We start from the raw sequence: 26,784 nt of genomic DNA on the forward strand, positions 1-26,784 counted from the left end.
TACTTTCAGTTTGGAGTTCATCTGGAGAAAGTTTTGGATATTGCTGGAAGATGGATAAACTTTTTTGACAAAAGTTTCACAGATTTTTGGAGAAAGACAACCAGTATAAGGACGAATTATTGAATCTCTCCTGAATTGTTGAGTATTTTTGAAGGTGAAATTAAATTCATGATGCAGATTTATGTATTTTCTGAGTTTTTCCAAAGTTTGAGAAATGATTTTTAGTAAATTTGTTCGAATTTCTAAGGGAGGAAAATCATTTTTATGGCTAAGTATAAGAAATTTTCGGAGTTATAACACTTGGTGTTGGATTGTGATCACAATTATCTTGAAGGTTGGAGAATTTACATGTGAAAATCCCATTCTCATGGCTAAGTATGAAAATGAAGTGAAATTTTCCAAACACTTAGCCGTTTGCAGCCTCGATTTTCTTTAATCCAAGATAGATTTCTAACTTATTTTCCTTTGGTTTTATAGGTCGTAGGAGGAAATAGAAGCGGGATCATCATAGAGATCGCAGTTGGAGTTCACAGGCAAGGTTCATCTGGGCATGAAGATAGCCAAAATTTGGCTAAGTATGAGAAAAACTTCACGAGGGGATTTCTTCTCCAAATTCGAGGCACTTGAAAGAAAAGTTCTCAGACTTGGTGAAAATATGGAAAAGTTAAATAAATTTCCAACTTCTTGAAGGATTTCATCTCCTAAAGAAATTTAAAAAAAGACAAGCTCCCAAGCCGAATCAAATGGTGACAAGAAGGAATCAAATTTCCATACTTAGACAATCTCTTGACACAAATTGGAGAATTCAAGAAAGACAACCAACACGTTGAGGTGGCGCCTCGTCATTTTCCAACCAATCAGATCGCTCCAAGTCAGCATGTCCAGGTTCGATGAACCTGACTTACCCAGAAGCTTCTAGAAGGGCACACTTCACAATGCAACAACCTTCTATTTTCATTGATGGTTCATATTTAGCAAGGAGGACAGGTGTCCCAAATGTAATTGGTCGAGGGTAGTTAGTTTTGGGAAACCCTAATTAGGGTTTATAGCTTTCAATCTGGGCCCTTGATCACTGTTTGATCTCGGCCGTTCATTTATTCTTGAAAACTATATAAGGCTACCTCCTCTCATTTGGAGAGGGTGAGGTTTTTGATGTATTGTTGCTTAAGGTCATTTCCAGATAATATATTGCATGTGCGCTGCTTTGTAATCTCTATTATTTGAATGATTTGCATGGTTTCAATTGCATCAACACTTAGTTAGAATTAATTTAGATTTGCTTTCATTGTTGTTAATTCGAATGAAGGATTTGATAAGTGTCAATTGATGGTGTATCTCCGTTCATACTTTTGGTGTATGGATGATTTCCATCTCACCATGCAAAGTTAGTCTGAGCCCATCCCCTGTGCATCCCAACATCTCGATCATAAGCACAACCCATTGAAGATTGCACCGGCCTTGTGTAGTTGTCCCTAGTGTGGCGAAGCAAGGTTTGGTTTTCTCGAGAGCACCCAGTTGATATCGTCTCCAGAATTCGTAGGTTTAGATTAGTCTTCTCAAACCCTATCTCTTTTTCCCTTTCTTTTGAAAGTCTAAATCCCAGAAAATTCCCCCAAAAAAGAAGAGCCTAAAATTGCTAAATCCATCTAAGTCCAGCAGTTCAAGATACTTGTCAAATGTAAGTCCCCCTTGAAATTTCAGCATACACTACCCAAGAAGCTATTCCACTAAAGTCGCTTGTTCGCACATATAGACCTTGGAATCAGTAGTGATTTTTTAGGAGAGGATAGAATGCCTTCGGGTGTCCTATCCTAATGTTTGGTAGATGATAAAACAGACACCAACACTAGCTTGCAATCGGGTTTGGGAAGGTAATTTGCAAGTGACTTAATTTCCTTGTAAAGCGAACTTTACTTGTAATCAGGTCTTAAGAACCGGATTGCAAGTGCATAAATTTTGAAAAGGGGTTTGGGTCTTAAGAAATTGTAGTGCATAAATTTTAAAAATTTTGGTAATTTGCAAGTGACTTAATTTTCAAAATTTTGCCGTACCGGCGTACAAACCAGCAGCTCTACAATTTCTTGCATTGTCCGTTATGACTTGGACAACATTGCGGTGTCCCACTGACTCAATGGCGAAGATGAGAATTTCTGCAATAAATTGACCATCTTTTACTTGGCCCTCACAATCCACAACTTTCAAAAACATTGCCCCTTTAGGGGACATCGCTATGACATTGATCAAGGGACGATTTTTAGCATCTTTCCACCCATCTGAAACAACTATTACACCTGTCTCAACACATGAATCCCTTATGGGTTTCAATGCATTTTCAACCCTCTTCACCTCTTTGTCCAACAATGTTCCACGTACCTTCTCATAACTTGGGCCCTTATACCCTCTTGGAGTTTCATTAACACTTTTTATCATTTGCTTCCAATATGGGGAGCGAACAACATTGAAAGACAACCCATTTGCACAAATGCACCTTTCTATATCTTGGTCAGCAATGTCTCTACTTCATTTTGAAATGCGGTTTCTAAAGGCCCCGTTGTTCTTTTGCGTGTCAAGGGTGGTTCATTTTCAGATTCATTTGTGGAAAAGCAGGGATGGTCTTGTACTACAACATCGGCATTAGATGGGGCTTGCATTCCCCTTGTTTTCTTTGCTGCGGTTTGATTCAATCTATGGGCTTCTCTCTCTTCTGCCTCCTCATGCTTCCTAAAATATTTCATCACTGTCTCATTTGGTATAGGTTAACCATCTTTTCCAGGGCATTTTTTGATGCCTCTCCCTTTTATTCCACACAAATGGACTACCGCCCGATAATATGAACTGTTACGTTCAATGCCACATCCTTGGCATCTCCAACGGAATCCCCCACCTTCTGGAAGTGGGTTTAAAATGTCAACATACTTCCATAAGGGAGAATTCGGATCGTTTCTTTGTTTTGTAATTGTGTGTTCATTGCCAACGGAGGAAGAGCTAGATGCCATTCTAGTTCCTGTGGCAAGAAATAACATAAACATATTCAAAAACAAAAACAAAATAATGAAAAAAATTAATGTTTCATGTTTGACAATTTGTGAAACAAAAATAGTTGGAAAAAAATGTTAAAAACCTACCTCTTGTAGCCAATGGGAGCTTGCAAATGTATCGAAATGATGCTGCAACACTTGTTGAAGCTTCAAAAATCAGTCTTCAACTCCTCCTATTTGATCTTGGAAGCCAAACTTTGTTCACCCTTTCTTCAACCTGCTGTCAAAAAACTTTTGTTTGCAACACAAATGAGGAGAAATGAGCCAAGATTATGTTTAAGAAGTCACTTTTAGGGTATAAAATTGACTTTTTACATGGCGGATTTAAAAAAAAATTAAATTTTGCATAAAATAAACTGTTTTGGGCTGCCCAGCCGTCCGGGTTCGACCTGGTTCGATCTTGGTCCACCCGGGTTCAAACAAGGTTGAACCCCCTCTGGAAAATTCGAACCCTGGTCCAACCAAGGCCGGACCGGACCCGAACCAAGGACCCGGACCATACCAGACCCGAACCAGGGGTGTGTGGAGGCGAACCCGGTAAGCTAGATACAAAGAAAAGAATCCTACTATTAAATTGTTACCAGTTGCTACATAAATCCACTTAGATTCACAGGCTATTCTTGAAGGATGTAATTTCAAGGTATTGCATTAGGGATTATTGCAATGGTCTGTATTGACTTGAACAACAATTATGCTACTACCATTTGATATTATCCTACATATCTATAAAACTTCAGTTTGTTTATTTTGACTTTGTTTGAACATAGATTAAAAAAATTAGGAGCATATAAATCTATTACCACTGAAAGCTTATTTATTTTTGGTCATTCATCCTCAACTATTATTTTTTCGTAACCCAAGATATATCTAGTGAATTCAAGCTGATTTCGAATGGAACATTTATGGTTAGGGTCTTAATAACAATTTGGAATAACTAAAGTTTACATTTTGGGATTCCTTGGTGATCGGTGCAAAATATAAATCATAGTGTTGGGGCTCAGACGTAGCCAAAAACAACCAAGCTGTTTTTTGACTCAAACTTGGACTCAATCAAAATGCTTAGTCAAAACCTAACAATTAATAAAACTATTAAAATATATGAAAATATGTTTTTTATGGCTCTTTTTTTTTGAAAATTTTGAGTTGATATTCTGTTTTTAGCAGACTCAACCAAGTCTGCTGAGTTGAGGCTGAAGACTTGCCACGTCTCAATGCTTTGATTTAAATCAATATGCCACTTAAGATGCATATGCATTTCAACAATAGCCCTTACCTTAGGACATAAAGAAGACACACCTTGAATAATTGAACTGATGGTAATGTTGTAAAGATCTTGTGTAAGAGAAAGTTGTAGTATAATTTTCCAAGGAGAAGGAAAATGAAGATTTTGTATTTATATATTACAATTTTCTTTAAGAAACCATAGCAAATGATTGTTGAACATAGAAGCAAGTCTTACATGGCGAAGTCTGTGGATATAGTGAAAACTTATTTGAACCGGCCTGGTAATGGTTGTGCATGCAATGAAACTGTAAGGCATCTATTAAATTGTAATTTGTTTGGTAAATACTGTAACAATTACTAGCTAACAAAATTGATACATATTGTAAAAGGCACATATGATTAATTCATTTCAGGAGCACCTACTATTGTGTTGTGAATTGTCGACATTGTTATCATTGGCTTCAAAATCTTGCAGGGCTTGACGATGTACGCGATTGGACCAATAATGTACAAGAGTTTGTTCCCATTTATGTGACGAAACGTGATCTTGAGGTTTGTATTTTATTCTGATATTTCTTGACCTTTATGACACAAGTTGTTTAAGATTGATTGCAGTGATTGTTTCATTTTCTATCTAATGTTAGTCTCAGACCATATGAAGACACATTTAGGACAAAGAAAAGCATATCTCATTGTGTTTCTCGATTCATTTTTCTCAGTCAAGCTTATAGCCTCTATTGATAAAGTGAATTATAGTGTGTTGTAAGCTGTAGATTTCATCTAATTGATTGTTTACAACTTAAGAATGAATCTGGACCTTCACTGTAAACTTCTAGCTTTCTGTTGTCACTTTGCAATAGAAAAAAAATGCATGCATTTAATGTTTATGTCATTCTACTCTTAGATAAAAATATTAAAAAAATTTAAAACTAGGTTCTGCTCATTTGATGAAACTAAAGTAGTTTTTTCATCCAAAAGTTTCTAGGCATTGAAAGAAAGCTAATATTCAGAGGATTGTCCATTAGTAGCTGGCCATATTTATCATATTATTCTTTTCTAAAGATAATTAGTTAAGGGTAATCAATATATCTGCAACCTGTTAGACTCACCATTGAACTCAATCCTCTAGGATCACCTGCAAAACCAAATGATATCTTCCAGAAGTGAGTAGAAAGACCAAAATATTGCCTGATTATGGGCACAGTGGATTGGATTGAATGTTGGACTTCTACATCACACTAACTACACATGATACCTTGCTTATATAGGCAAGTTTGAGATGTAGGACTAGCTAGGATTGTGACAAATATCTTAATCCTATACAATGAGACACAAAAAGTAAATGTCGAGATAAGATTAGATCACATGACACCTAAGACCTTCTAGAAAGATTTTTAGTTCCTTAAGTAAACTTGACATGTGAACATGTGTGAATAAGACCTAACTAGGAACAAGTTAGAGAATGTTCTTTTCTCACACTATAAAGGGATAAATTGGATAGGAGAGCCCTTGTTCATACCAACAACCCCCCTCAAGTGCAACTTAGGGAGTAGAAAAATGCTCAAGATAAATGGATGATGATTATGGATTCCAATATTAGGTCGTGTCAGGCACCCATTTACAACGCAATCTCTTAGAAATGAAGCAAAGGAGAAAACCCAGTGGGGACATAACTCCTCTCCAAAAGAGAGAAAAGATTCAAATAAACATGAACAAGTGATGGATGGAGAACTTAGGACCTACCCAAGGACGAGGGTCCATCACAAGTATACAAACAATTGTCCTTCCATAGGAAAGAAAGAGAGACTATGTAGACCCCCTACAATATCTAATCTCCTGCAAAAATAGTATGCTTGCAAACAAAACATGAAACAATGCCTACAAACAATATTTCCCCCTTTGGAAAGAAACAAGGCCAAGTACAAATATAGAAATGCTTCCCATTCTAGATAGGAATTTAGAGGAAGAAGAATCCATATGTATGAAGATTGTGTCTTTGAAATCTACTTGTGTGTCACCACGCCCATGGTAGATGATGTTGCCACAATCAAATTAGGTACATTCCCAATCCAAGATGAAGGTGGAAAAGTGTTGACGTGTCTAAAGTCGCATTGCTGCAAACTCCATCCGGCTAATGTAGAATAGAATGTACTCGCTAAGTATCCTATCCTCTCTTGAGATAAGGAAATCCCTAATGCTGTTTTTTGCATTTGATCAAAGGGGACGACCTCAAGGTTTTGATTGTCAGGTCTTGACTGCGGGATTACTCAGTGGTTTGATGTGTTTTGTTGGAAACACAAAGGAGACTTACGGTGAGATAGGCAATTGCTGGATGAGTTACCTAAAATTCTAACAGTTTCGTTATCGATTGGTTTCAGTTGGATTGATACTAATTCAGCAGGACTGTGGATTCTTCTTGGTAAAAGAGGGATAGGAAAAAGAGGGATAGGAAAAAGAGATACAGGAAATCTAATTATTTAACTAAGATAGCATATTTAAGAAAAACAGACAGACTAGGTACCTTGGTCCGGTTCAGGATTCTTCTTCCACCTTGAGTATGTTTCCTAGTCTCTTGATAGGTTTGGGTTGAATTTTCCAAAGGTTCTAAGTATGGATTGGGTCTTTATCTTTGAAATGTTCAGGTTCATTTTTTCGAGGTGGCACTAGATGTTGTGACATTTTCACACACCCCCCCTTTTCGCTTTGTAGGGTAGATGTTTTGCCTAGTTTCTTAGTTTTAGTCTTTGCTTATGAGAGGGTGTTATGTCAAAATGCAAAAGGATGTTAAAATGATCCTAAGTGTCAAGTTGCCTTAGAGTTTTGATTTATTCTTGCTAGGTGCCGAGTTTCAATTTTGCCTTGAAATGAGAGCGGAGAATGATAAAAATGTTGCAAATTGGTGTGATTTTGGTGCTTAGGTGCTATAGGTCCCTATAGGAGTCGTTTTTTCACTCCTAGAAGGTAAAACATGTCAAAAATGCACAAAATCCCTATGGACCCCTACTTTCTCCCACTCAAATCCAGTTAAAATGTTGAAAGTTCCGATGGAAATAGAATTTCCACTAAGCGAAATGATAATTTCCGCTAAGCTAAATGATAAAATTTGTTAAGTTTGGGCTTTTACAGTGTGAAAATCACCACAGTCCCAATGGGAAACATTTCTCCCCCATGAAATTGAAGCATAAAATCAAGCTTAGATGGGAGACGTTTTTTCACTAAGTTTTTAAGGCATAAATGGACTTTGTCCCGATGGAAATAGAATTTCCACTGAGTTTTAAGTGTTTTTTGGGGAAAATCCCTATGCACCTAGATTCTCCACTAAGGTTGTCTTGATGGAGGTCGTTTTTCCTCTCAAGGCGAATGAAGTGTCCCGATGACCCATGTTTTTCCACTAGGCTGGTATTTTATAATATTTATCCCACATTCATTGTGGAGTGGAACACAATGAGGTAAGAATGAATAAACATGCAAGGATTTGAACAAGTTTATGTATCCCAATGGAGATCGATTCTCCACTGGGGATAAAATCATGGAAAATGACAGAATTTTCATGTCCAGATGCGGTTCGATTTTCCTTTGGAGGATATTTTGATGGATTTGATAAGTTCTAATGAGATTTTTGAGTCTAGAAGAAGGGTGTTTTTCCCCTAGGGAGTATTTTAACGTGAAATGTTCAAACTTATGCGTCCAAATGGCCATCGATTTTCCTCTAGAGTGGAGTTTGAAGTGAAAATGAATTAAATGATGACAATAACTTGTCCAGATGAGGGTCGATTTTCCCCTCAAGGCTATAATTTGCGAGGTGGAATGAAATTTAAGTGAAAATATGTGTCTCAATGAAGATTGATTGTCCCCTACCACATATATTTAATGATCAAGCAAATGAAAATGTCCCAAGTGTTGAATCCCAATGCATATCGATTTTCCTTTGTGGCTGGTAAAAGGCAAATTTTAATCCCACATTGGTTGTGTGATGACTTTTCAAGGCAAAAACATGAATAAAGATGCAGCCCAACCCCTTATATTTTATTATAAAGTGACTGAAGGCACTGAAGGAGATGATTTGAAGTTCACCATTGCTAGAGTAAGGGGCTATTTTATCTATAAGGCATCATTTACCTCATAGTTGAAGGTTGCTGTGCTGAAAGGAGAGGCGCCATGGCCGATTGAAGACTGAAACAACACTCCCAGCCATCGTTTTTTTGCAAACTTTGTTCCCAGCTCTCATTCTTGTGCCAAGGCGTGGTCATTCCCAGCCATCCAAGACCAAAGTCGCATCAAAACACCAAGGGCGCCATCATTGGAGAAGATTGTGAGCATTATAAGGGAGTGACATTGCTGGTCCAGGTCTGAAACGTCATCTCTAACTATCATTCTCAAGCCAAAGACATTGTGCCAGCCATTATCTAAGCAAAAACGTGTTCATTTTCAGTCAATTGAGTACGAATTGCAATGCATGTTGGTGTGGTGCCATGATTGACATTCTTTCCAGTCATTGAAATTAAGTTGCAGGGGTATCTTTAGACTTCCATTAGACCTGGAACATCATAAAGACACTGAAATTATTCATTTTCAGACCTTGGAGGGCGTATTCAGACTTGGTGCTAAGAAAAGCAAATCTGAGACAACTTTCTAGCACCTAAATCAACCATTTTCAAGGGTGTCCTCAGACTTTATACTTAGAAATCAGACCTGAGACAACGAAATATCATTCATTTTCTGAGTTTAAGGGTGCATTTTCAGACTTAAGCATCAAAATCAGATTTAAAAAAAAAAAAAATGCTTGGTAAACTTTTTAACGTGACTGCGACGCTGGCATGACATGCCCTCCAGCTCCACATGAAACACTTTTTGACTTGGAGCTATGAACCGATGAGGCCACAAACGGGGGACCTCATCCCCACACTTCACTTGTTCAAACCCACGAGCACAATGACCCAACAAAGACGGCCAACAAGCACAATGGCCCAGTAGGGTTTTGAACCTTGGTGGCCACTTCACCAACAAAGTGTTTTAATCATGACACTACACGTCCAAAGACAACATCAAAATCAGACTTATCCTCAGTCTGAAAGTCGGGTTTTCTAAGGACAAAATTTCCAGATTTTGATCAAATCTCTTGAATTTTCCAGAATTTGTGTTACCTAATGTTGAATTTCTGATTTTCATGAGCTTACAGGTCTGAAATCAGAACCTTAATTATTTCTGGAAAACTATTTGTGAGGACAAAATGAGGAACATTGGAGTGTCCTGATGGGGTTCGAGTTTCCACTCCATCAAATGGTGATCAAATCAAAAGAAATTTTTAGGGACAATGAGTCTCGATGGGGGTCAGATTTCCACTTGAGGGCAAAATTACAAAGGAAGGGACAAATCAATTCAATTAAAGATCAATAACAAAGTAGTCTCTATTGGCATCAAATTTCCACCAAGTAAAGGAATTGGCAAGGATGATGCAAATGTTTTAGGAACTGATCCTTCCCTATAGGGTTCAATTTCCCACCAAGGTTGGTACAAAATTTATCACATAGGTGTTTGATTCAATGTTTGTTTGTTTTGTAGGTCTGCTACAAGGAAGGGAGGCATGATGATCGAGGTTTGAGGTGAAAGAGGATGCAACTTGCAAGGATACCAAGGGCTCAACACTTCAAAGAAACAAATGATGAAGGATCAACTCCAAGAGGACTTCAAGACAAAGATTTCCAAAGGCAAAGATGTGGACTAGATCAAACGCACCTTGATGGTGAACAAATGAAGGAAAGCAAGTTCAAGACATAAGCACGAAGGATTTCACATCAAGGAATCAAGAACTACATCAAGGAATCTCAAAGTCATAGAACATTAAGGAGGAAACAGTTCATGGAAAATTCCCTAACATATGGATGAAATGCAAAGTATCACAAGGAATTCCAAATCATGAAGAACATTCAAGGCAAATTGATTAAGTCTATAAGGCAAGTTGAGGTGGCATCCCAATCACCATTTGTCCAATCAAAAGGGTACCAAGTCAACATTCATTCAAGGAGAGAATAGGTGACACGCAGTACTACATCAAATATTATTCATCTTACCTACCCTCATCTCTCATTGGCCAATGTAATGGTGGTTGTAACAAACCCTAATTAGGGTTTCTATCTTTCGATCTTGGCCATTGATCTTGAATCAATCTAGACCATCGAATTGTAATGAGAAGTCTATATAAGGCTCAACTCTCTCATTTGTAAAGGTTAATAGTTAGCAGTACAAGAGTAGAAGATAGTTAGTAGTTAGATCATTAGAAGTTAGAGTAGAGTAGAGTAGGAGAAGAAGAAATTGTTGCTAAGGCTTGTAAATGAATATACTCTTTTCATTGAAGATATGGTGAAATGCGTTGTTCAACAAGTTGCATGGTTTCCAATTCTCATTTGCTTTCATGTTGATTAGATGAATGAAAGGAATTGTGAATGATTAATGGTGAAATTCGTTTATTCATATGACTAGCTTCTTGCTGATTGTAAGTTTGCCTTGTGTGGTGTTGTGACTTTTTCACACATCGCCCCATTGCTACTGGGGACCCTCTGATTTTCCTGCTTTCTAGGGTTTTGTTAGCATCCTGTGACCTTTTGGCTGTAGTTTCACCAAACCTTGTCCAGTTCAGAGCATTTCAGGCCCTGACGATTGAAAGTTAGTTTTTGCAAGTTATGTGATTCCGAAGTGTGAACACCACCAGAGTGCTTAGAAAGGCCAAAGGACGAAGATCGCAATCGATTTGGACGAATTTGGACAACTTTCTATTTTTAGAAAGTTTGCTTTTTTTGCTTTTTCCTATTTTTTAGGAAGTTTCGTTTTTGGCATTTTCAACCCGATCCCCAATATGGCTATTTTTAGAAAGTTTTTCCTATTTTTTAGGGATGTCTGCTTTTTTGCTTTTTCGGGATGCAAACCTAGGGTTTACACTTGCACCACTAACCAGCTTCGACTGGAATTCGAAAATTCCAAGTTTTGACCTAAAAAAGCTAAATCCCTAGATTTTAGGCTTTTTGCTTTTTCGGGATGCAAACCTAGGGTTTACACTTGCACCACTGACCAGCTTCAACTGGAATTCGAAAATTCCAAGTTTTGACCTAAAAAAGCTAAATCCCTAGATTTTAGGCTTTTTGCTTTTTTGGGATGCAAACCTAGGGTTTACACTTGCACCACTGACCAGCTTCGACCGGAACTCCAAAAATCCAAGTTTTGACCTAAAAAGCCAAATCCCTAGATTTTAGGGGGCGTGATGCCTCAGATGATCCACCTAAGCATGGATTTCAAATTTCAAGTTAATCCGGTTAAATTAGATTAAACTGTGAAATTTTGAAATTTCTCTGAAAATTATTCCAAGTCTGGCTAACAAGGGTTTTGAAGTATTTTTGTAGGTTCAAACCCCACCAGGATGCAAGAGAGGCCATGAAGGAGCCTTGCCTGAAGTCCGCCATGCCTTAGAAGGCTGCGTGGGTGCTCACCCTGAAGTCCGCCATGTTTGGGGAGGTCACATGGGTGCTCACCTCAAAGTCCGCCATGTGTTGAAGAGGCCATGATGGCCAGCACCACCAAAGTCCGCCCAAGCAAGAGGAGGGATGCCTAAAGTCCGCCACACCCTAGAGAGGTCATGTGGGAGCTAAGGCCAAAGTCCGCCATGCCTTAGAAGGCTGTGTGGGTGCTCACCCTGAAGTCCGCCATGTTTGGGGAGGTCACATGGGTGCTCACCTCAACGTCTGCCATGTGTCGAAGAGGCCATGATGGCCAGCACCATCAATGTCCGCCCAAGCAAGACGAGGGATGCCTAAAGTCCGCCACACCCTAGAGAGGTCATGTGGGAGCTAAGGCCAAAGTCCGCCATGCCTTAGGAGAGTCATGAAGAGGGACCTTCAAAGTCCGCCCCAATGCCTTAGCCAAATTTTCACCTTGATGGAGGCCATGAAGGAGCACACCTCAAAGTCCGCCAAGGCTAAAGGGGTCATGTGGGAGCTAAGCCTGAAGTCCGCCCCATGCCTTAGCCAAAATTTTGCCTTGAAGAGAGCTATGAGGGGAGCCTTCCAAAGTCCGCCCAAGGGCTAAAGGGGTCATGTGGGTGCCAAGTCTAAAGTCCGCCAAGGCTAAAGGGGTCATGTGGGAGCTAACTTCAAAGTTCGCCCCAATGCCTTAGCCAAATAACATCAACAATGGAGGCCATGAAGGTGCCTTAGCCAAAGTCCGCCATGCCAGATGGAGGTCATGATGGAGCCCTCTCCCAAGTCCGCCAAAGTAAGAGAGCAAGGTAGGAGGTGCCAAGTTTAAAGTCCGCCAAGGTTGGAGGCTAAGGAGGAGGAGTGACCAAAGTCCGCCCAAGGTGGAGCACTCTCCAAAGTCCGCCCCATGCCTTAGCCAAATTTTCACCAAGAAGGAGGCCACGTAGGAGCAAAGGCCAAAGTTCGCCAAGGTTAGAAAGGGTGATGGAAGAGCCAAGTTTGAAGTCCGCCATAGGATAGAAGGCTATGAAGAACCTTATCCAAAGTCCGCCTGGCCCATGAGAAGCCTTGTCTAAAGTCCGCCAAGGCTAGAGAGACCATCTAGGAGATACCACCAAAGTCCGCCATACCTTGGAGAGGTATCCAAAGTCCGCCAAAATTTGAAGATGGAGATAAAATTCAAAAATCCACCTGCACATTAAAAAGTCAAACAAAGATGCCAGTGATGTCACAAAATCCACAAAGATTTCAAAATTAAATCTAAAATGAGGAAAATATCTAAGGATTATTAAAAATCCTCAAAATAAATCCAAAATGAAAGTTTTTTTTTTCCTGGAAAAAGAGAATATTGAAGGAATATTGGAAAATTATTGAGATACTAATTCAAAATGGAAAGTTTTTTTTTGAAAGGGAATATTGGAGAATCAATAAATATCTTCAAACTTAAATCAAAATGGAATGTTTTTTTTGAGATATTGTCTTAAAACTGGGAAACATGAAGTTAAAATTAGAAGTATGGGTTGGATGATTTTAAGGGTTTCTACTTGAAGATTTAACCTTGTCTACAAATACTTCATTATCAACTTCATTATTACACCAAGAAGTTCGAAGTTACTAAGGAGAGCTCAGTAAAGTATGTCAGTTTGAAGATCATCTGGAGAAAATTCTAGATATTGCTGGAAGTTGGATATTATTTTTTGGCAAATGGTTTACACATTTCTGGAGAAAGGCAACTAGTACAAGGAAGAATCATCCAAACTTTTCTTAATAGCCTTACTTCTATCCAGGTCAGAGGTGAAATTAAAATTGTGAATTTTCTGAATATTTTCCAGAATTAAATAAATGATTTTTTCGAAAATTTTGAAGGAAGAAAATCATTTTTTTGGCTTAGTATGAAATTTTTTTGAAAGTTTTGACACTTGTTGGTAACCACAACCAACCTTAAGACTGAGGGTTTTAAGGTGAAAATTCGATTTTTATGGCTAAGTATGAGAATAAAAAAGGGAAAATTTTCCAACACTTAGCCATTTCGTAGCCCCGTTATTTTCAAAACTTTGCAAATCCTTTTCTAACTTTAAAATTTCCATTGTTTGCTTGCAGGCCTTATACATTATGAAATTCTAGGTAGACAAAGATGCTCCTCCAGAGTCAAGGATGACTTCAAAGTGGAAGAACATTAGCGACACCAACCTCGGACACATCAATCTGAGGGAGTTTAAGAAGCGAATGTTTGGTCTGGACAACCTTGTGCCTACCACCATTGCACGAAAAATGATGAAGAGTGGTATCGTGCACGCTGCCGACTTCCTCCCCACCATGCAGTGCAATGAACTAGTAGTCGAATGTGCCAAACACTACAACCCCATCAGTAAGGATATTGTTGCACCTGATGGAAGAGTGTTGGCGAATGTCAGCGATGAGGCCATCAGAGAGGCCTTCAGGATCCTTGAGTACCACAACGCAGTATATATGACAAAGGACGAAGCTGACAGTCTGTACCACGACCACCTAGAGGAATATGATGCCATAGTTAACCATTCCTGGCTAGACAAGCCGAGGAAGGGCGCCTCCAAACTCCAGAGAACGAGCCTAGTGCGAGCATACTTCAAAAAGGACATTGGGGACATGATTGTCCTGCTCAATAGAATAATAGGAAATCCTCAGGGAGCTCCATTCGAACCCTGGATATATTATTTCATTAATGAAATAATCAATGGAGTAAAAATGATAGATTGGGCCCGGATGATCAGCGACAACCTAGACAGCCAACTAAGGAACCTGGAGGCGAATAGGACTTTCTTCATGAGTTCTTACTTGTTTTATTCTTTGGCCAGGACCTACAAGTACAGAGGTCTCACTTGTAGAGGAGAAGATGGGAACAAGGAGAACCAATTTCTAGTATATGATTGCTATCCCCAGCTCCACATGGAGGAGAAGTTCCATTTCAAAAGGGTGAATGACACCTTCCTGATGCACATTACCCGGACACTTCAAGGTGGCCTGCACCAAAGGCTCTCTCAAGAGTCTATGGACTTCATCGGTCGGTTCGGGTGTTGGTACATCCAATATCCAAAGTTCACTTACCTCCGAATTCAGGGATTCTCCTGGCCTCCATACAAGCTTCCAGCTTACCCTACCAACCGAGTGGTGCTGCTCGAAGTTGTGAGACAATTGGAGGAGTATGTAGTGATTCAAAGGGATAAGCAGAAGAAGGCAGGGACGTCCTCACTTACGATTGGTAATGGGCTGGAAACATGTCCATCATCACAGGCTACAACCACCGCTGAGAAAGAACTGGCCTAGTATCCCTTCTATCAATACAAGGCAAGAAAGGATTTCGATCCATTCTGTAAGATAAAGAAGATCGAAGGGACAACGTTTGAGCACATACTAGATCTAGAAGGCTACTGGGCTAATGCAACCGATAGTTTCGAGATCCGGAAGAGGTTCTGGTCAAGAATTCCTTCTAGTATGGTGAGAGCAACGAAAGTATTCAGAGTTGTTGATCAGGTAGAAGAATGCCTAGAACTTCAGCAACCAGGCTTTGAAAAGATGAAGAATGAACCCTTAGTCTTAATAGATTGGACAGAGGGAGAGAAATCGGATCTAGCAGACCTCATGAGGTCAGTGGTTGAGTACTCAAGGTGGTGGGCATCTAAAAAGACAAAACAGTTGAAGGCCAAAGGTATGACTTTGACTTATGAATTAATGGGAGTAGATGATACTCTGTTGGTCGACCTTTGTACCTCCGCCGGTGATGCTCGAAATCCAGAAAGTGTTGGGTCTCGAAAGAGGAAGGAGTTGGGTGGAAGCTCCACAAAGGTCACAGGGAAAAGGGTTGTAGGTGAGAGAAGAGAATCCAGCGAAAGTCACTCCATCCTAAGTGCTGCTTCCATTGCGCCTGATCAGAGTGCAATTGGGGAGCAAGAGATGAACATCTGTGTGATTGATGATGAAGTAAGAGTGCTTTCCCAGCCAGTTGAGGAAGTGGTGGAAAAGGTCTTCCGAAGTCCAGATAGCGGGCAAATTGAAGCACCTACAATCTTCTTGGATGGCATACCAGTGAACCCAGGAGAGGCAGATGATGAGTTTGATCAAAACATTGTAGAACAATCAACCATTCTGGATTGGCTGAGAGCAAGGATAAAGGCCAAGGTTCCCAAGGAGGCCCACTCAACCGAGGAGGTCACCGCAGCATTCTTGGAGAAGGTGAATGAACCCGCTATAGCTAAACCGCCCAAACCCACCAGGAAGTTTTCCCTGATTCAGAGAGACAGTGCCGGATTCAGGACAGTCCAGATAGCGGTGCCCAAAGAAGGGAAGACTAGGGACAATGTCACTGCAGATGATTACAAGGTTACCACCATAGAGATGGGTAAGCCTACCCAGGACCAAGAGATCCAATATTTTGATGACTCCTGCAACATTCTAAAGATGAGGCTAACTCATGAAAAGGAAAAGAGGAAGAAAGTGGAAGAAGAGAACCAACATTGGAAGAAGTATGTTCTCCATCTTACCAGCCCGCTCAATCATGAAGTCTTGGCTACTCCACCACAGCCTCTTCAGCAGGGATCAATGAAGGACTATGATGATATGAAGGGTTCGTACACTCAAGGAAAGGAGTGGATTTTGGATGCTTCGGTGCGTGCTGACACCCTGGTAGAAAACTTAGTATCGGCACATGAGGCAACTTCTTTGTTGATTGATCGTATCCAGGATCTAGCATCCAATTGGGAAGAAGTGGATGAAATTCAGAATGAAATACTCCCTCACTTGAAGGTTATCCGAGGCATGTCAAAGAGGAGCTTAGTGGATGCAGGCATCATACAGACAGGAGACAGGTACGACTTCGGCACGTGGTACTATGCTCTGGTCACTCGGATTGAGGTTCTGAAGAAATCCGAGACCAAGTGTTTTGAGACAGAGGCAAGTGTTAGAGAGATCCTAAGCAAGGTATTCCGTGTGGCGTTAGAGATTTGGAAGAAGGAAAGCCTAAGGGAGAAGCATTTACAAGCAGAGAACCTGAGAGCCAAGATTTAGACGAGCTTCTTCCGGGATTCATGGATGATTGACAAAGGCGATCTTTCGAAGATTGCAAACTTCCTCTCCATCGATGACAACTTCCTCACCCAAGCAGTGGAGTGGGAAGGCATCCTTGCCACATGCGCCGACGATGTGGACCTCATCGACTTCCAGATTGGCGGTTTGCCAAGTGTCACCATGGAGGAGGTCAAGCTCATTGTGTCCAGATACGTTGAATCTTTGAAAGGGGAAAGTGGCCACTCACCTTAGTGAAATTAGTAGTTGCGCCACTTGTCACTCTTTCATTTGTTTGAATTGATAGTATTTCTGGAAACCCTAATTAGGGTTTAGGACTTTCAATCTTGGCCCTTGATCACTGTTTGATCTCGGCCATTCATTTATTTTTGAGAAACTATATAAGGTTGCCTCCTCTCATTTGAAAAGGGTGAGGTTTTTGATGTATTGTTGCTTAAGGTCATTTCCAGATAATATATTGCATGTGCACTGCTTTGTAATCTCTATTATTTGAATGATTTGCATGGTTTCAATTGCCTCAACACTTAGTTAGAATTAATTTAGATTTGCTTTCCTTGTTGTTAATTTGAATGAAGGATTTGATAAGTGTTAATTGATGGTGTATCTCTGCTCATACTTTTGGTAGGTGGATGATTTCTATTCTACCGTGCAAAGTTAGTGTGAGCCCATCCCCTGTGCATCCCAACATCTCGATCATAAGCACAACCCATTGAAGATTGCACCGGCCTTGTGTAGTTGTCCCTAGTGTGGCAAAGCAAGGTTTGGTTTCTCGAGAGCACCCAGTTGATACCGTCTCCAGAATTCGTAGGATTAGATTAGCCTTCCTGAACTCTATCCCTTTTTCCCTTTCTTTTGAAAGTCTAAATCTCAGAAAATTCCCCAAAAAAAAGAAGAGCCTAAATTGCTAAATCCATCTAAGTCCAGCAGTTCAAAAATACTAGTCATTCGTAAGTCCCCCTTGAAAATTTCAGCATACACTACCCAAGAAGCTATTCCACTAAAGTCGCTTGTTCGCACATATAGACCTTGGAATCAGTAGTGATTTTTCAGGAGAGGATAGAATACCTTCGGGTATCCTATCCTAATGTTTGGTAGTTGATAAAACAGACACCACCATGTGGTCAACTGGAATTAGAATTGAACTTAACTTCAATTATTGCTCATCCATTGGTATGCATTGCCTTGATGGTTTTGATGTTGATGGTAGTAATTTGAACATCTATAAGTTTAGCTTAGAAGATTGCACTAGCTTTGTGGAGTTGTTCCTTGATGGTGAAGCAGAGCTTAGTTGAGTTTTGCCCAATCATTCATTGTCCCTTACATTGCTAGGATTAGATTAGTCTTCCTAAACCCTTTCCCTTTTGTCCTTTTTTTCCAATTCAAGTTAGCTTAGGAGAAGAAGCATCACAAGATTGCAATATCAAATGATCAAGTTCCAACACTATTCAAATGTCCAAGTATTCAACGTAAGTCCCTTGTGATTCCAGCATTATCACATCAAACCAAAGTTCCCAGACTCGGACTTGGCTCTGACTCGGCAAGGCTAACTCGACTCGTGACTCGGCTCGGACTCGGCAATGACTCGGCAACGACTCGGCAATATAAGAAAACCCTTGAAATTTAGAGATTTTTAACGATTTAAAACTTGTTTCATACACCCATTATTGAATTAAGCTTAAAGACACTATAACATCATCAAATAGAAGCTAATTTGATCACATACATAAACATACATCCATCACATGCGTAGAAATGTAAATTGTAGCTGAAGGAATTAGAAAACATAGATATATAGAGTTATAAATGTTGTCCAATGTATATAAAATCCATGACTTCAAATGTTCCCAAACATATATGTAACTGTAAAGTGTAAACAAAAACAAGTCTATGGCTCAGGCTCTAGCTCAGCCTCGTCTATCTGCCTCCTAGAAAGGCGTCAAAGGTAGGTCCTGGATGACTGAGTAGCCATAGTCTCTGCTTGTGATGTGCCAGTCTGAGTAGCCATAGGTGTTGGGGACGAGGGGACGTGTTTCCGAGATGGGGGGACCAAGGGCCTAAATTTGGGGACGGCAAGGGGACGGCGACAGGGGGGTGGCGGGGTGGTGGTGCTGATATAGTTATACATATACATATAGTACTTGAAAAACTAGTTTTGAAAAGATGTATGACAGTATTACAGTATAAGAATTACATTTTCAAATGAGACTATAGGAAATTTGAAATACTAAATCTAAATACCAATTACCAAGATTTCTAAGTTGCGTTGTTATATGGAGCCTAATCAGAGTCAGAGGTTAGATTTTCCCTACTTCTATCGACGCGGTTTCCCCCTATATTTTTCAACGGGGGTTTGGGGGCAGCGCCCCCAACTTGGGGTCAAGGGGCATCGCCCCTTGCGGGGTCAAGGGGCAGCACCCCTTGCGCGTTCCCTGTCGCGATACAGGGCGGGGTCGAGGGGCAGTGCCCCGCGAGGCCAAAAATACTTTTATTGTTTTCTAAAGGCGTCGGGTGTTATAAGAAAGGGAAATGGCGAAAAAAGTCATTAAAAAATGTTATGTTTTTTTTTTTTTTTTACTGCACTTTATTAAGTGACTCCAGCCGGGTCACGACCCTCAGACTCGCGAGTCAGGGAATGACTCGCCTGACTTGGCGAGTCAGGCGAGTCACGCCCTCTGACCCGTCCGAGCCCGGGTCAGGGTCACCGTGACCCGGCAGGGGTCACCCGGCCCGCTGACTCGCGTGACTCGCGTGACTCGCCGCAAGTCACGGAACTTTGCATCAAACCATTGAGCTTATCCACACGTCAAGACCTGACATTTCAAAACCTTGGAGTTGTTTCGTTTGATCACTAGGCATAGCATTTGAGAGACTTTGTTCAAGAGAGGATAAGATACCTTTGGTATTTTATTCTGTGTTCGATTGTCCATAAAAACACGTCAACATGGAGTTGCCTCCCTTGAAAGGATATGTTGCATTTGAGAGGAGAAGAGTGTGTTAAATGTGAAAAGACATATGTGATCATATACACCAGCCAATGAAGAATAAACATTAACAAGATTATTTGCAGACCTATGAGAAGATTGTAAGAAGATTATTTTCAGAATTGTGAGGAGATTATGAGAAGATTGTTTCTGGGTTTAGAGCAAATATAAAGGAAGAGAAGGGGCAAAAATACGAAGAGCGTTTCAGATTCATATTGAAGAGTATATGCAGCACATGTATAAAAGATACATGCAAAAATATATGAACATATATGATGTGGAAGGGCAGATTTTGGGAGGAGACAATGAGATATTTATGATAATCTTGTGAAAGAAGATTATGCATAATTGTAATCAGACTTGTGAGAAGAGTTGAAGGCAGAGTATATAATATTGAAGAGATCTTTGAGATAGCAATTCAAGCTGTCCATCATCCATTGAAGAAGCAACATATTGAAGGTGGAACCGTAATTTGGAAGTTTGTGCTTCCTAAAGGAGAGATTGGTGTCTCTCACTAAGTTGGTGCTTAGCAGTGGGGGTTGGTGCCTCTAGTAGGTTGGTGCCTACAAATTGTGGGGATTAGTGTCTCCAGTGGGTTGGTGCTCACAAATTCAGAAGTGGGAGTTGGTGCTTCTAGTGGGGTGGTGCTCACAAACTAAGTTAGGGTTGGTTCCTCTAGTAGGTTGGTGCCTACAAACATTGTAAAAGAAGAATTTGTATAAAAGCATTGATTTTCTGTGGTTTTCTCCCATTAAGGTTTCCATGTAAAGCATTGTGTTATTGTGTTCTTATGTGCATGATTGTTGGAATTTAGTAAATAATACTATTGTGGTTAACAAAGTTTAAATTGGTAAAAATAGTTGTTATATTGATTCACCCCCCCTCAGTAATACTGTGTGCTTTGCAATCTTGCCCGTTCAATGGAGTCCAATCATTTTGTAGTACATTGTTGTCAATGTGTAACACTATTACCTCTTTGATATTCTATCTCGGTTGCCAATCTATGATATTAGTAAACTAAGCGATAATCAGGGAATAATTACTCATTAACCAAAGGGTGTGACTTTTGCTTGAAATAATAAGGAGTTGCAACCCAAACTCCCATCCTTTCATGGTGTACTAAAGGGAGATCAGTAATCATTTCCAAGGATCATCGAACATTTTCTATTTCTTATTTCATCCATATTTGGATCGCTCAGGTTGAGCAAGTAGCCCTCTTAAGGCATCGGTTGCATATATTAAAAGATATCAATCAGGAACAGCACCAAGAGAGATCGCCATTTTAATCAGTATATCACACAAGTGATCACCTTGAAGTGGGAGGTCTGATCAGACCAAACCTCAGCATCATTGCATACTTCTAAAGTACTAGCAGGAACAGCAATTATTATTTCATCACCATAAGCTGTAAGGAGATCTTTACATAAATGCACACAGCTATATTTGAAACAGTGAGATTAACTCCAGAATATCAAGTCGATAAGGTTCACATATTGCAGATCAGAATATCAAAGATATCCATTGCTCTATTGTATCGATATAATCTTTGAATATTACATGATACAAGATTCATAGAGTTAGAGAAATTCAGATTCATATTGTACACCGATTATAATGCATTCTATATATAGCAGTTCATAAGTTAAAACAATTGATTGAGTTTAAAAATTATCATCATTATACAAGAGGTTTCAACCATATAATTCTTGCAAAGTATCAAGGTATTCTGTTTTACAATTAAGGTTTTAAATTAGAAAGACATCTCTTGCAATTGAAGTTAGAAGTAAATAGTCCCAAAATCCTAAGAGATTAAATAAGGGGACATTGCAGATTTTGAAGTCCTTGCTGGGAAAAAATCATCAATAGCCATTTTTCTTTTGGACACCAGATTTTAGTTACATAGGTGCAGTGTGTAAAGGCAAAGGAAATCAATTTAGATTTCTAATGTGGCCGATGATTGTGTGTTAGAGGAAGTCGTGGGTATCTTCCAAGTGATTTGGAATGTTTTTGGCTGTTTGTGAGCTTCATGTGGCACAAAAAATATTATATTTGTTCGCCCTTCTATAAGGCGCAAGACTTGGGATGAAGTTGAACTTCTGATTTTAAAAGGAGACCTGATTATTTAATTTTGTCATGCACCAAGTCAGCTAAAATGGGTCGAAAGTGACTGGAAAATTGGAGACGTGGGATTAATTCTGTAGTTGCTGCTTTTAGGGTATGGCGTTCTTCATTTTGGGAGCATAGATATTCATTTGGCACTTCATTGCTGGATGCTAAGAAGACAAGGAACAGGGATGCCAAGTTATTGAGAAACCAGCCTGTGTGTGGGAAGTAGAGAGTAAGTTGCAGAGTTTGGGGGAGGCGTGTGTTGCATTCTTTCAATTGATAATCTCATAGGCTGGATTATTTATCAAAAGCAATTAGACATGGGTTAAGAAAGAGTTGGCTATCAGTTTTGTGTAAAAACACTGAACTGCTGGCTTCTTTGGTTAAGGTCAGAAAATTGTGTCATAAAAATGATGTATTCTGCTTGTATGGCAGCTTCAATAAATGAAAGCATGTTTTCAGAATTGCCATATCTTTCCTTATTTTTGTTAGTATAGTTTTCAATGCATTCTATTAGGCAAACATCTCATCTTAATCTAATCCTTCAGCAAACAGTGTCAAACCTGAATGTGAAAACATTATATGATCAAACCAGTGCATGGTGGAAAGGCATAAACTTGCAATGAAAATTCTCCTTCAAACTCATAAGCTTGTAAACTGTTTATCTTAATGTCTGTGTACTGAATTAAGGAGATGGGTGTAAACAAATTTGTGGCAAACAGGGTAGCAACTTACAGTTGTCTACAAATATGGCAGATTGGAGATAACAGCAAATAGACAATGTGTAACCAAGAATGGCAAAGTATTCTAAGAGTCAATCTCAACAAAGAGTGGAGCATCCAAGAACAACAATGGAGGATGACTTTTTTGTCTACTTTACTGGAAAAGGATTATTTTGTTGGTGGTGTTGGTAAAAAAACAAAGAATGAAATTGAGAGGAAATGGCATGATTTCTCAAATTGAGAGCATTGCATTTTTTTATTGATCATATGCTAAAAATAGATGGTAATCTAAAATAAATGGAAGTTACAAAAAACAATCTACAACTACTAAATAGTAAATGGTAGTCTAAAAATAAATGGAAGTTACAAAAAACAAACTACAACTACTTAAACTTAAATGGTAGTCTAAAATAAACAGAAGTGCATATACACTTTATAGAATATTAAACTAATATTTTAATACCCCTTTAATGACTAAATCAGGAGGATTTGGGGGTTTAATCATTACATTATACTATGGTCCTTGACATGTGCAAAAATGGGAAGAAATATTTGCACAAGCAAGCTTCATGATAGCAAACATATGAGAAAGATATGCATAAATAACATAATGAACATGCATTGATTTGAAGTTATCAATTGGTTTGCTTGTCTTTTGAGGTGATGCGTTTGATTTTTGTGAAATTGTCATAGGGCTCACTTTCATGGTACCATTGGGGCCTCTGAGGCATAATAGCAAATATTGGGAAATAAATTCTATATGAGTTAAGTCTCAACTAGAATGGGGTCACCTTCAGTTGTGTGTTGTTGATAAATAGGTGGAGAAAAACCACTCAAAGGGTTTGTATTGACCTCCTTGGATTTATGACTGGACCATGGTTTTTTTTGGTGTAGCTTGTACGAAAGGATACAAACTTATACAAGCCTTTGTACACACTGCCTAACCTAATACCTCAAGCAATTACATTATCCTAGTTTGTATTGCAAGCAAGACACATTTTTCCATGAAATTGAATTCAAATGTTAGGATCTTCTATATTTGTCTTATTGAGTAAATTTTTGTTCAAACTGTTGTGACGTATTCACACATCACCCCATTGCAAATGGGGACCCCTGCTTTTTGCTTTCTAGGGTTGGTTTTCTTTGCTTGGTTGTCTGGTCTTGGCTATTAATCTTTGCATTGGAGAGTTGCCAGAGGGCTCATTAGGATAGAATGGTCTGCTTAGGCTCAAATGGGTAAGTAGGTGGTCCAGGTCAGGGTCTTTGTTGAAAGCTTCCTCTTAGTTAGGTCTGGGTCTTGCTTCTAGGGTTAAGTCTTGATTGAGTTTGGGAAAATCTTTGTATCATGCTAGGAATCTCGCCTTTGAGACCTATGTCATTAAGTTAAGAAAGTGAATGGAGTTATGTGAGCAGGTGTTCTCAAGGATTCTTCACTTTGAGGGTTTTGAGATTGGTCCGGTTGATGAATGGTGAAGTTCTAGGCATTGATTGATGTGAAATTGGCCTATTTATCCTTGGAAAACGCCTAATGATCAAGTCTAGACTTGAAAATTTGGAGAAAGGTCAAGAATTTGAGCATATTTTGCAAAATTTGCTCCTGACCCTTCCAAAGGGTCTAGAGCGAATTTCCTTAGAGTCCTCTCTTGCTCCCAGTCTAGACCTCAAAGCTTTCTCCTATGTCTTGACTGAGTGAGGAGTGACCTATCTAGGCCTTGTGAGCAAGTTGAAACGAGATGGGATGAGGAAATTGAGCCTAAAACATCAGTTTCGCTCTTGACCCTTCCAAAGGGTCCATAGCGAAATCCTTAGAAAGGCCTAATTTGTCATCAAAAGCATTGAGTTGACATCAGCTTGAAGGCAAATGGACCTGATTAAGATGAAGGAAGGACCCAAAGGCCAAGTCTAAGAACAAAGTTGAAGGAAATGAGGAGAATTTATGCAAAAAGAGAAATTTCGCTCCTGACCCTTCCAAAGGGTCCAGAGCGAAATTCCTAGACAGGTCCTGTCCTTCCAAAGGTACCTAAGCGAAATTGTTAAGATGCACTTTTCATTCAACGTTTTGACTAGGCACTTCCTTAAGGTGATTTGTTGGCATGTCCTAAGGTGAGAACAATGTGAATAAGGTAAAGTTTGAGTGTTGGGAACTTGGGATGATATTTAAGATTAATTCCTCAAATTCGCTCCTGACCCTTCCAAAGGGTCCAGAGCGAATTTCTTTATATCTCCCTTCTTGGTCCTAATTTGCCTCATAAACCTTATCCCTATGGTGTGATTGAAAGAGTATTCATGTGTGCAACAAAGTGAAGTGATGGAAAGTGAAGGATTTGAGCATAAATGCAAATTTCGCTCCTGACCCTTCCAAAGGGTCCAAAGCGAAATTTTTCTAAGCTCCTGACCCTTTCAAAGGGTCCAGAGCGAAATCCTCCAAAAGACTTATTTCTTCACTAGGGACATCAAATGGTGGACATACATGGCAAGGAAAGGATTCAAAAAGACAAGTCTAAAGCCAGATGAGTGAAAAGAAGGAAGAATTGGGTCTAGAGGAACAAATTCGCTCCTGACCCTTCCAAAGGGTCTAGAGCGAATTTCTCAAAAACATGTATTTTCCTTACAATTTTAAAGCAAATTGCCCTCAAGGTATTTTCCTAAGATGGTTTGAAGCTAATCAAGCAAGCTAAGAGAAAACTTTATCAAGGACAAGCCCTATTTTCCAAACTTCGCTCCTGACCCTTCCAGAGGATCCAAAGCGAATTTCTTCATAAATCATTATACCTTGCTCAAACCTTTAAACTAACTCATTCCCAAGCATTTTTGAAGGCAAAACACTTGTTTTTGATGAGGAAAGGTTGAAAATGAAGTCAATAATGGAAAATTTGAGCCTAAAACATCAATTTCGCTCCTAACCCTTCCAAAGGGTCCAGAGTGAAATTTTTAGAAAGACTTATTTCCTCACCAAAATCATTGAGTAGACACCACTTTGAGGGCAAGTTGGCTTGACTATGATAAGATAAGGGGGAATCGACAAGTGCTAGGCAAATTGAATGAGAATTGAGCCTAAAAATGCAAATTTTGCTCCTGACCCTTCCAAAGGGTCTAGAGCGAAGTTTTCTAAACCTCTATTTTGCTCCTTGTTTGAGACTAGGATCTTTGTTCCTATGGCGTAGTTGAGGGAAGATTGATGTATACTTGCCTTGCAAGGTGGATTGGAGCAAAGGAAATGATGGAATTAAGACTAAATGGCAAATTTCGCTCCTGACCCTTGCAAAGGGTTTAGAGCGAATTCCTTGGAAAGACTTATTTCCTTTCAAATTTGTATCAAGCCTAATGTTGTTGGAGGTTGATTGAACTTATAGGCATCCCTAGGCATGCATTTGGGTGAGTTGTGGTCTCAAAGTGTGAAGAATTTGTCCAGAAATGTCAATTTCACTCCTGACCCTTCCAGAGGGTCCAGAGTGAAAATTCCTTATAGGGCCTATCCCTGGAGAGGGTCCAAAGCGAATTTCATTATAGGTCCTGTCCCTGGAGAGGGTCTAAAGCGAATTTCATTATAGGTCTTGTCCTTGGAGAGGATCCAGAGCGAAATTAATCCTAATGCCCTCTTGTTGATGATTTAAGGTGAGAAATATCATGCTAGAATGAATATATCATGTATTCTTAATCATCTTTTGTTTGTTTTGCAGATCAACAAGACCGAGCTAGAAGGAAGAGCAGACAACAATGACCTATTCAAGTTTCATCATCATTAAAGACACCTCAAATGCATGGAGGAGGGCTCAAACTGCTTCTAAAGTGCTGGATGACCTCAAGTGTTCAAGGAGTTGGAAGCTATCCTCAAGATCTTCATTCTACCACATGGAGAAACCACAGGATGTCAAAAGAAAGATCTTATAAACACTTCAAGGCGATATGAGCTACCAGAGGAGTGACTTGACCGGGAAGGAGGCTTCATCAAACACATGAGAGTCAAGGGGGTACATCATTCATCAAGTACATCAAGGACAAAGGAGGATCAACCGAGGTCAGTGCAAAGGTACATTGAAGAAGTAGATAGTTTCAGAAGAGTTAATCAAAGTTAGCTTCTCAACATCACCAAATTGAGTATCAAAAGAGATATGAGCAAGTACCAGACAAGGTGGCATCCCAGTCACTGTTCCTCCAGTCTGATAGGTCCACATCAGCATGTCCAGAT

General features: G+C 39.6%; 1 protein-coding gene across 3 annotated transcripts in view; it reads left to right on the forward strand.

The window, feature by feature from the left end:
- The window catches only part of LOC131042144 (putative hydrolase C777.06c), a 232,371-nt gene that overhangs the window by 127,797 nt on the left and 77,790 nt on the right, over positions 1–26,784 (forward strand). For all 3 annotated transcript variants that reach the window (XM_059211125.1, XM_059211126.1, XM_057975468.2), the window contains one exon: positions 4,738–4,814. In XM_059211125.1, the coding sequence (XP_059067108.1) occupies positions 4,738–4,814 (77 nt within the window). The remainder of the gene's footprint in view (positions 1–4,737; positions 4,815–26,784) is intronic.

Source organism: Cryptomeria japonica, chromosome 9, assembly GCF_030272615.1.
Source record: "Cryptomeria japonica chromosome 9, Sugi_1.0, whole genome shotgun sequence".
Classification (NCBI taxonomy): domain Eukaryota; kingdom Viridiplantae; phylum Streptophyta; class Pinopsida; order Cupressales; family Cupressaceae; genus Cryptomeria; species Cryptomeria japonica.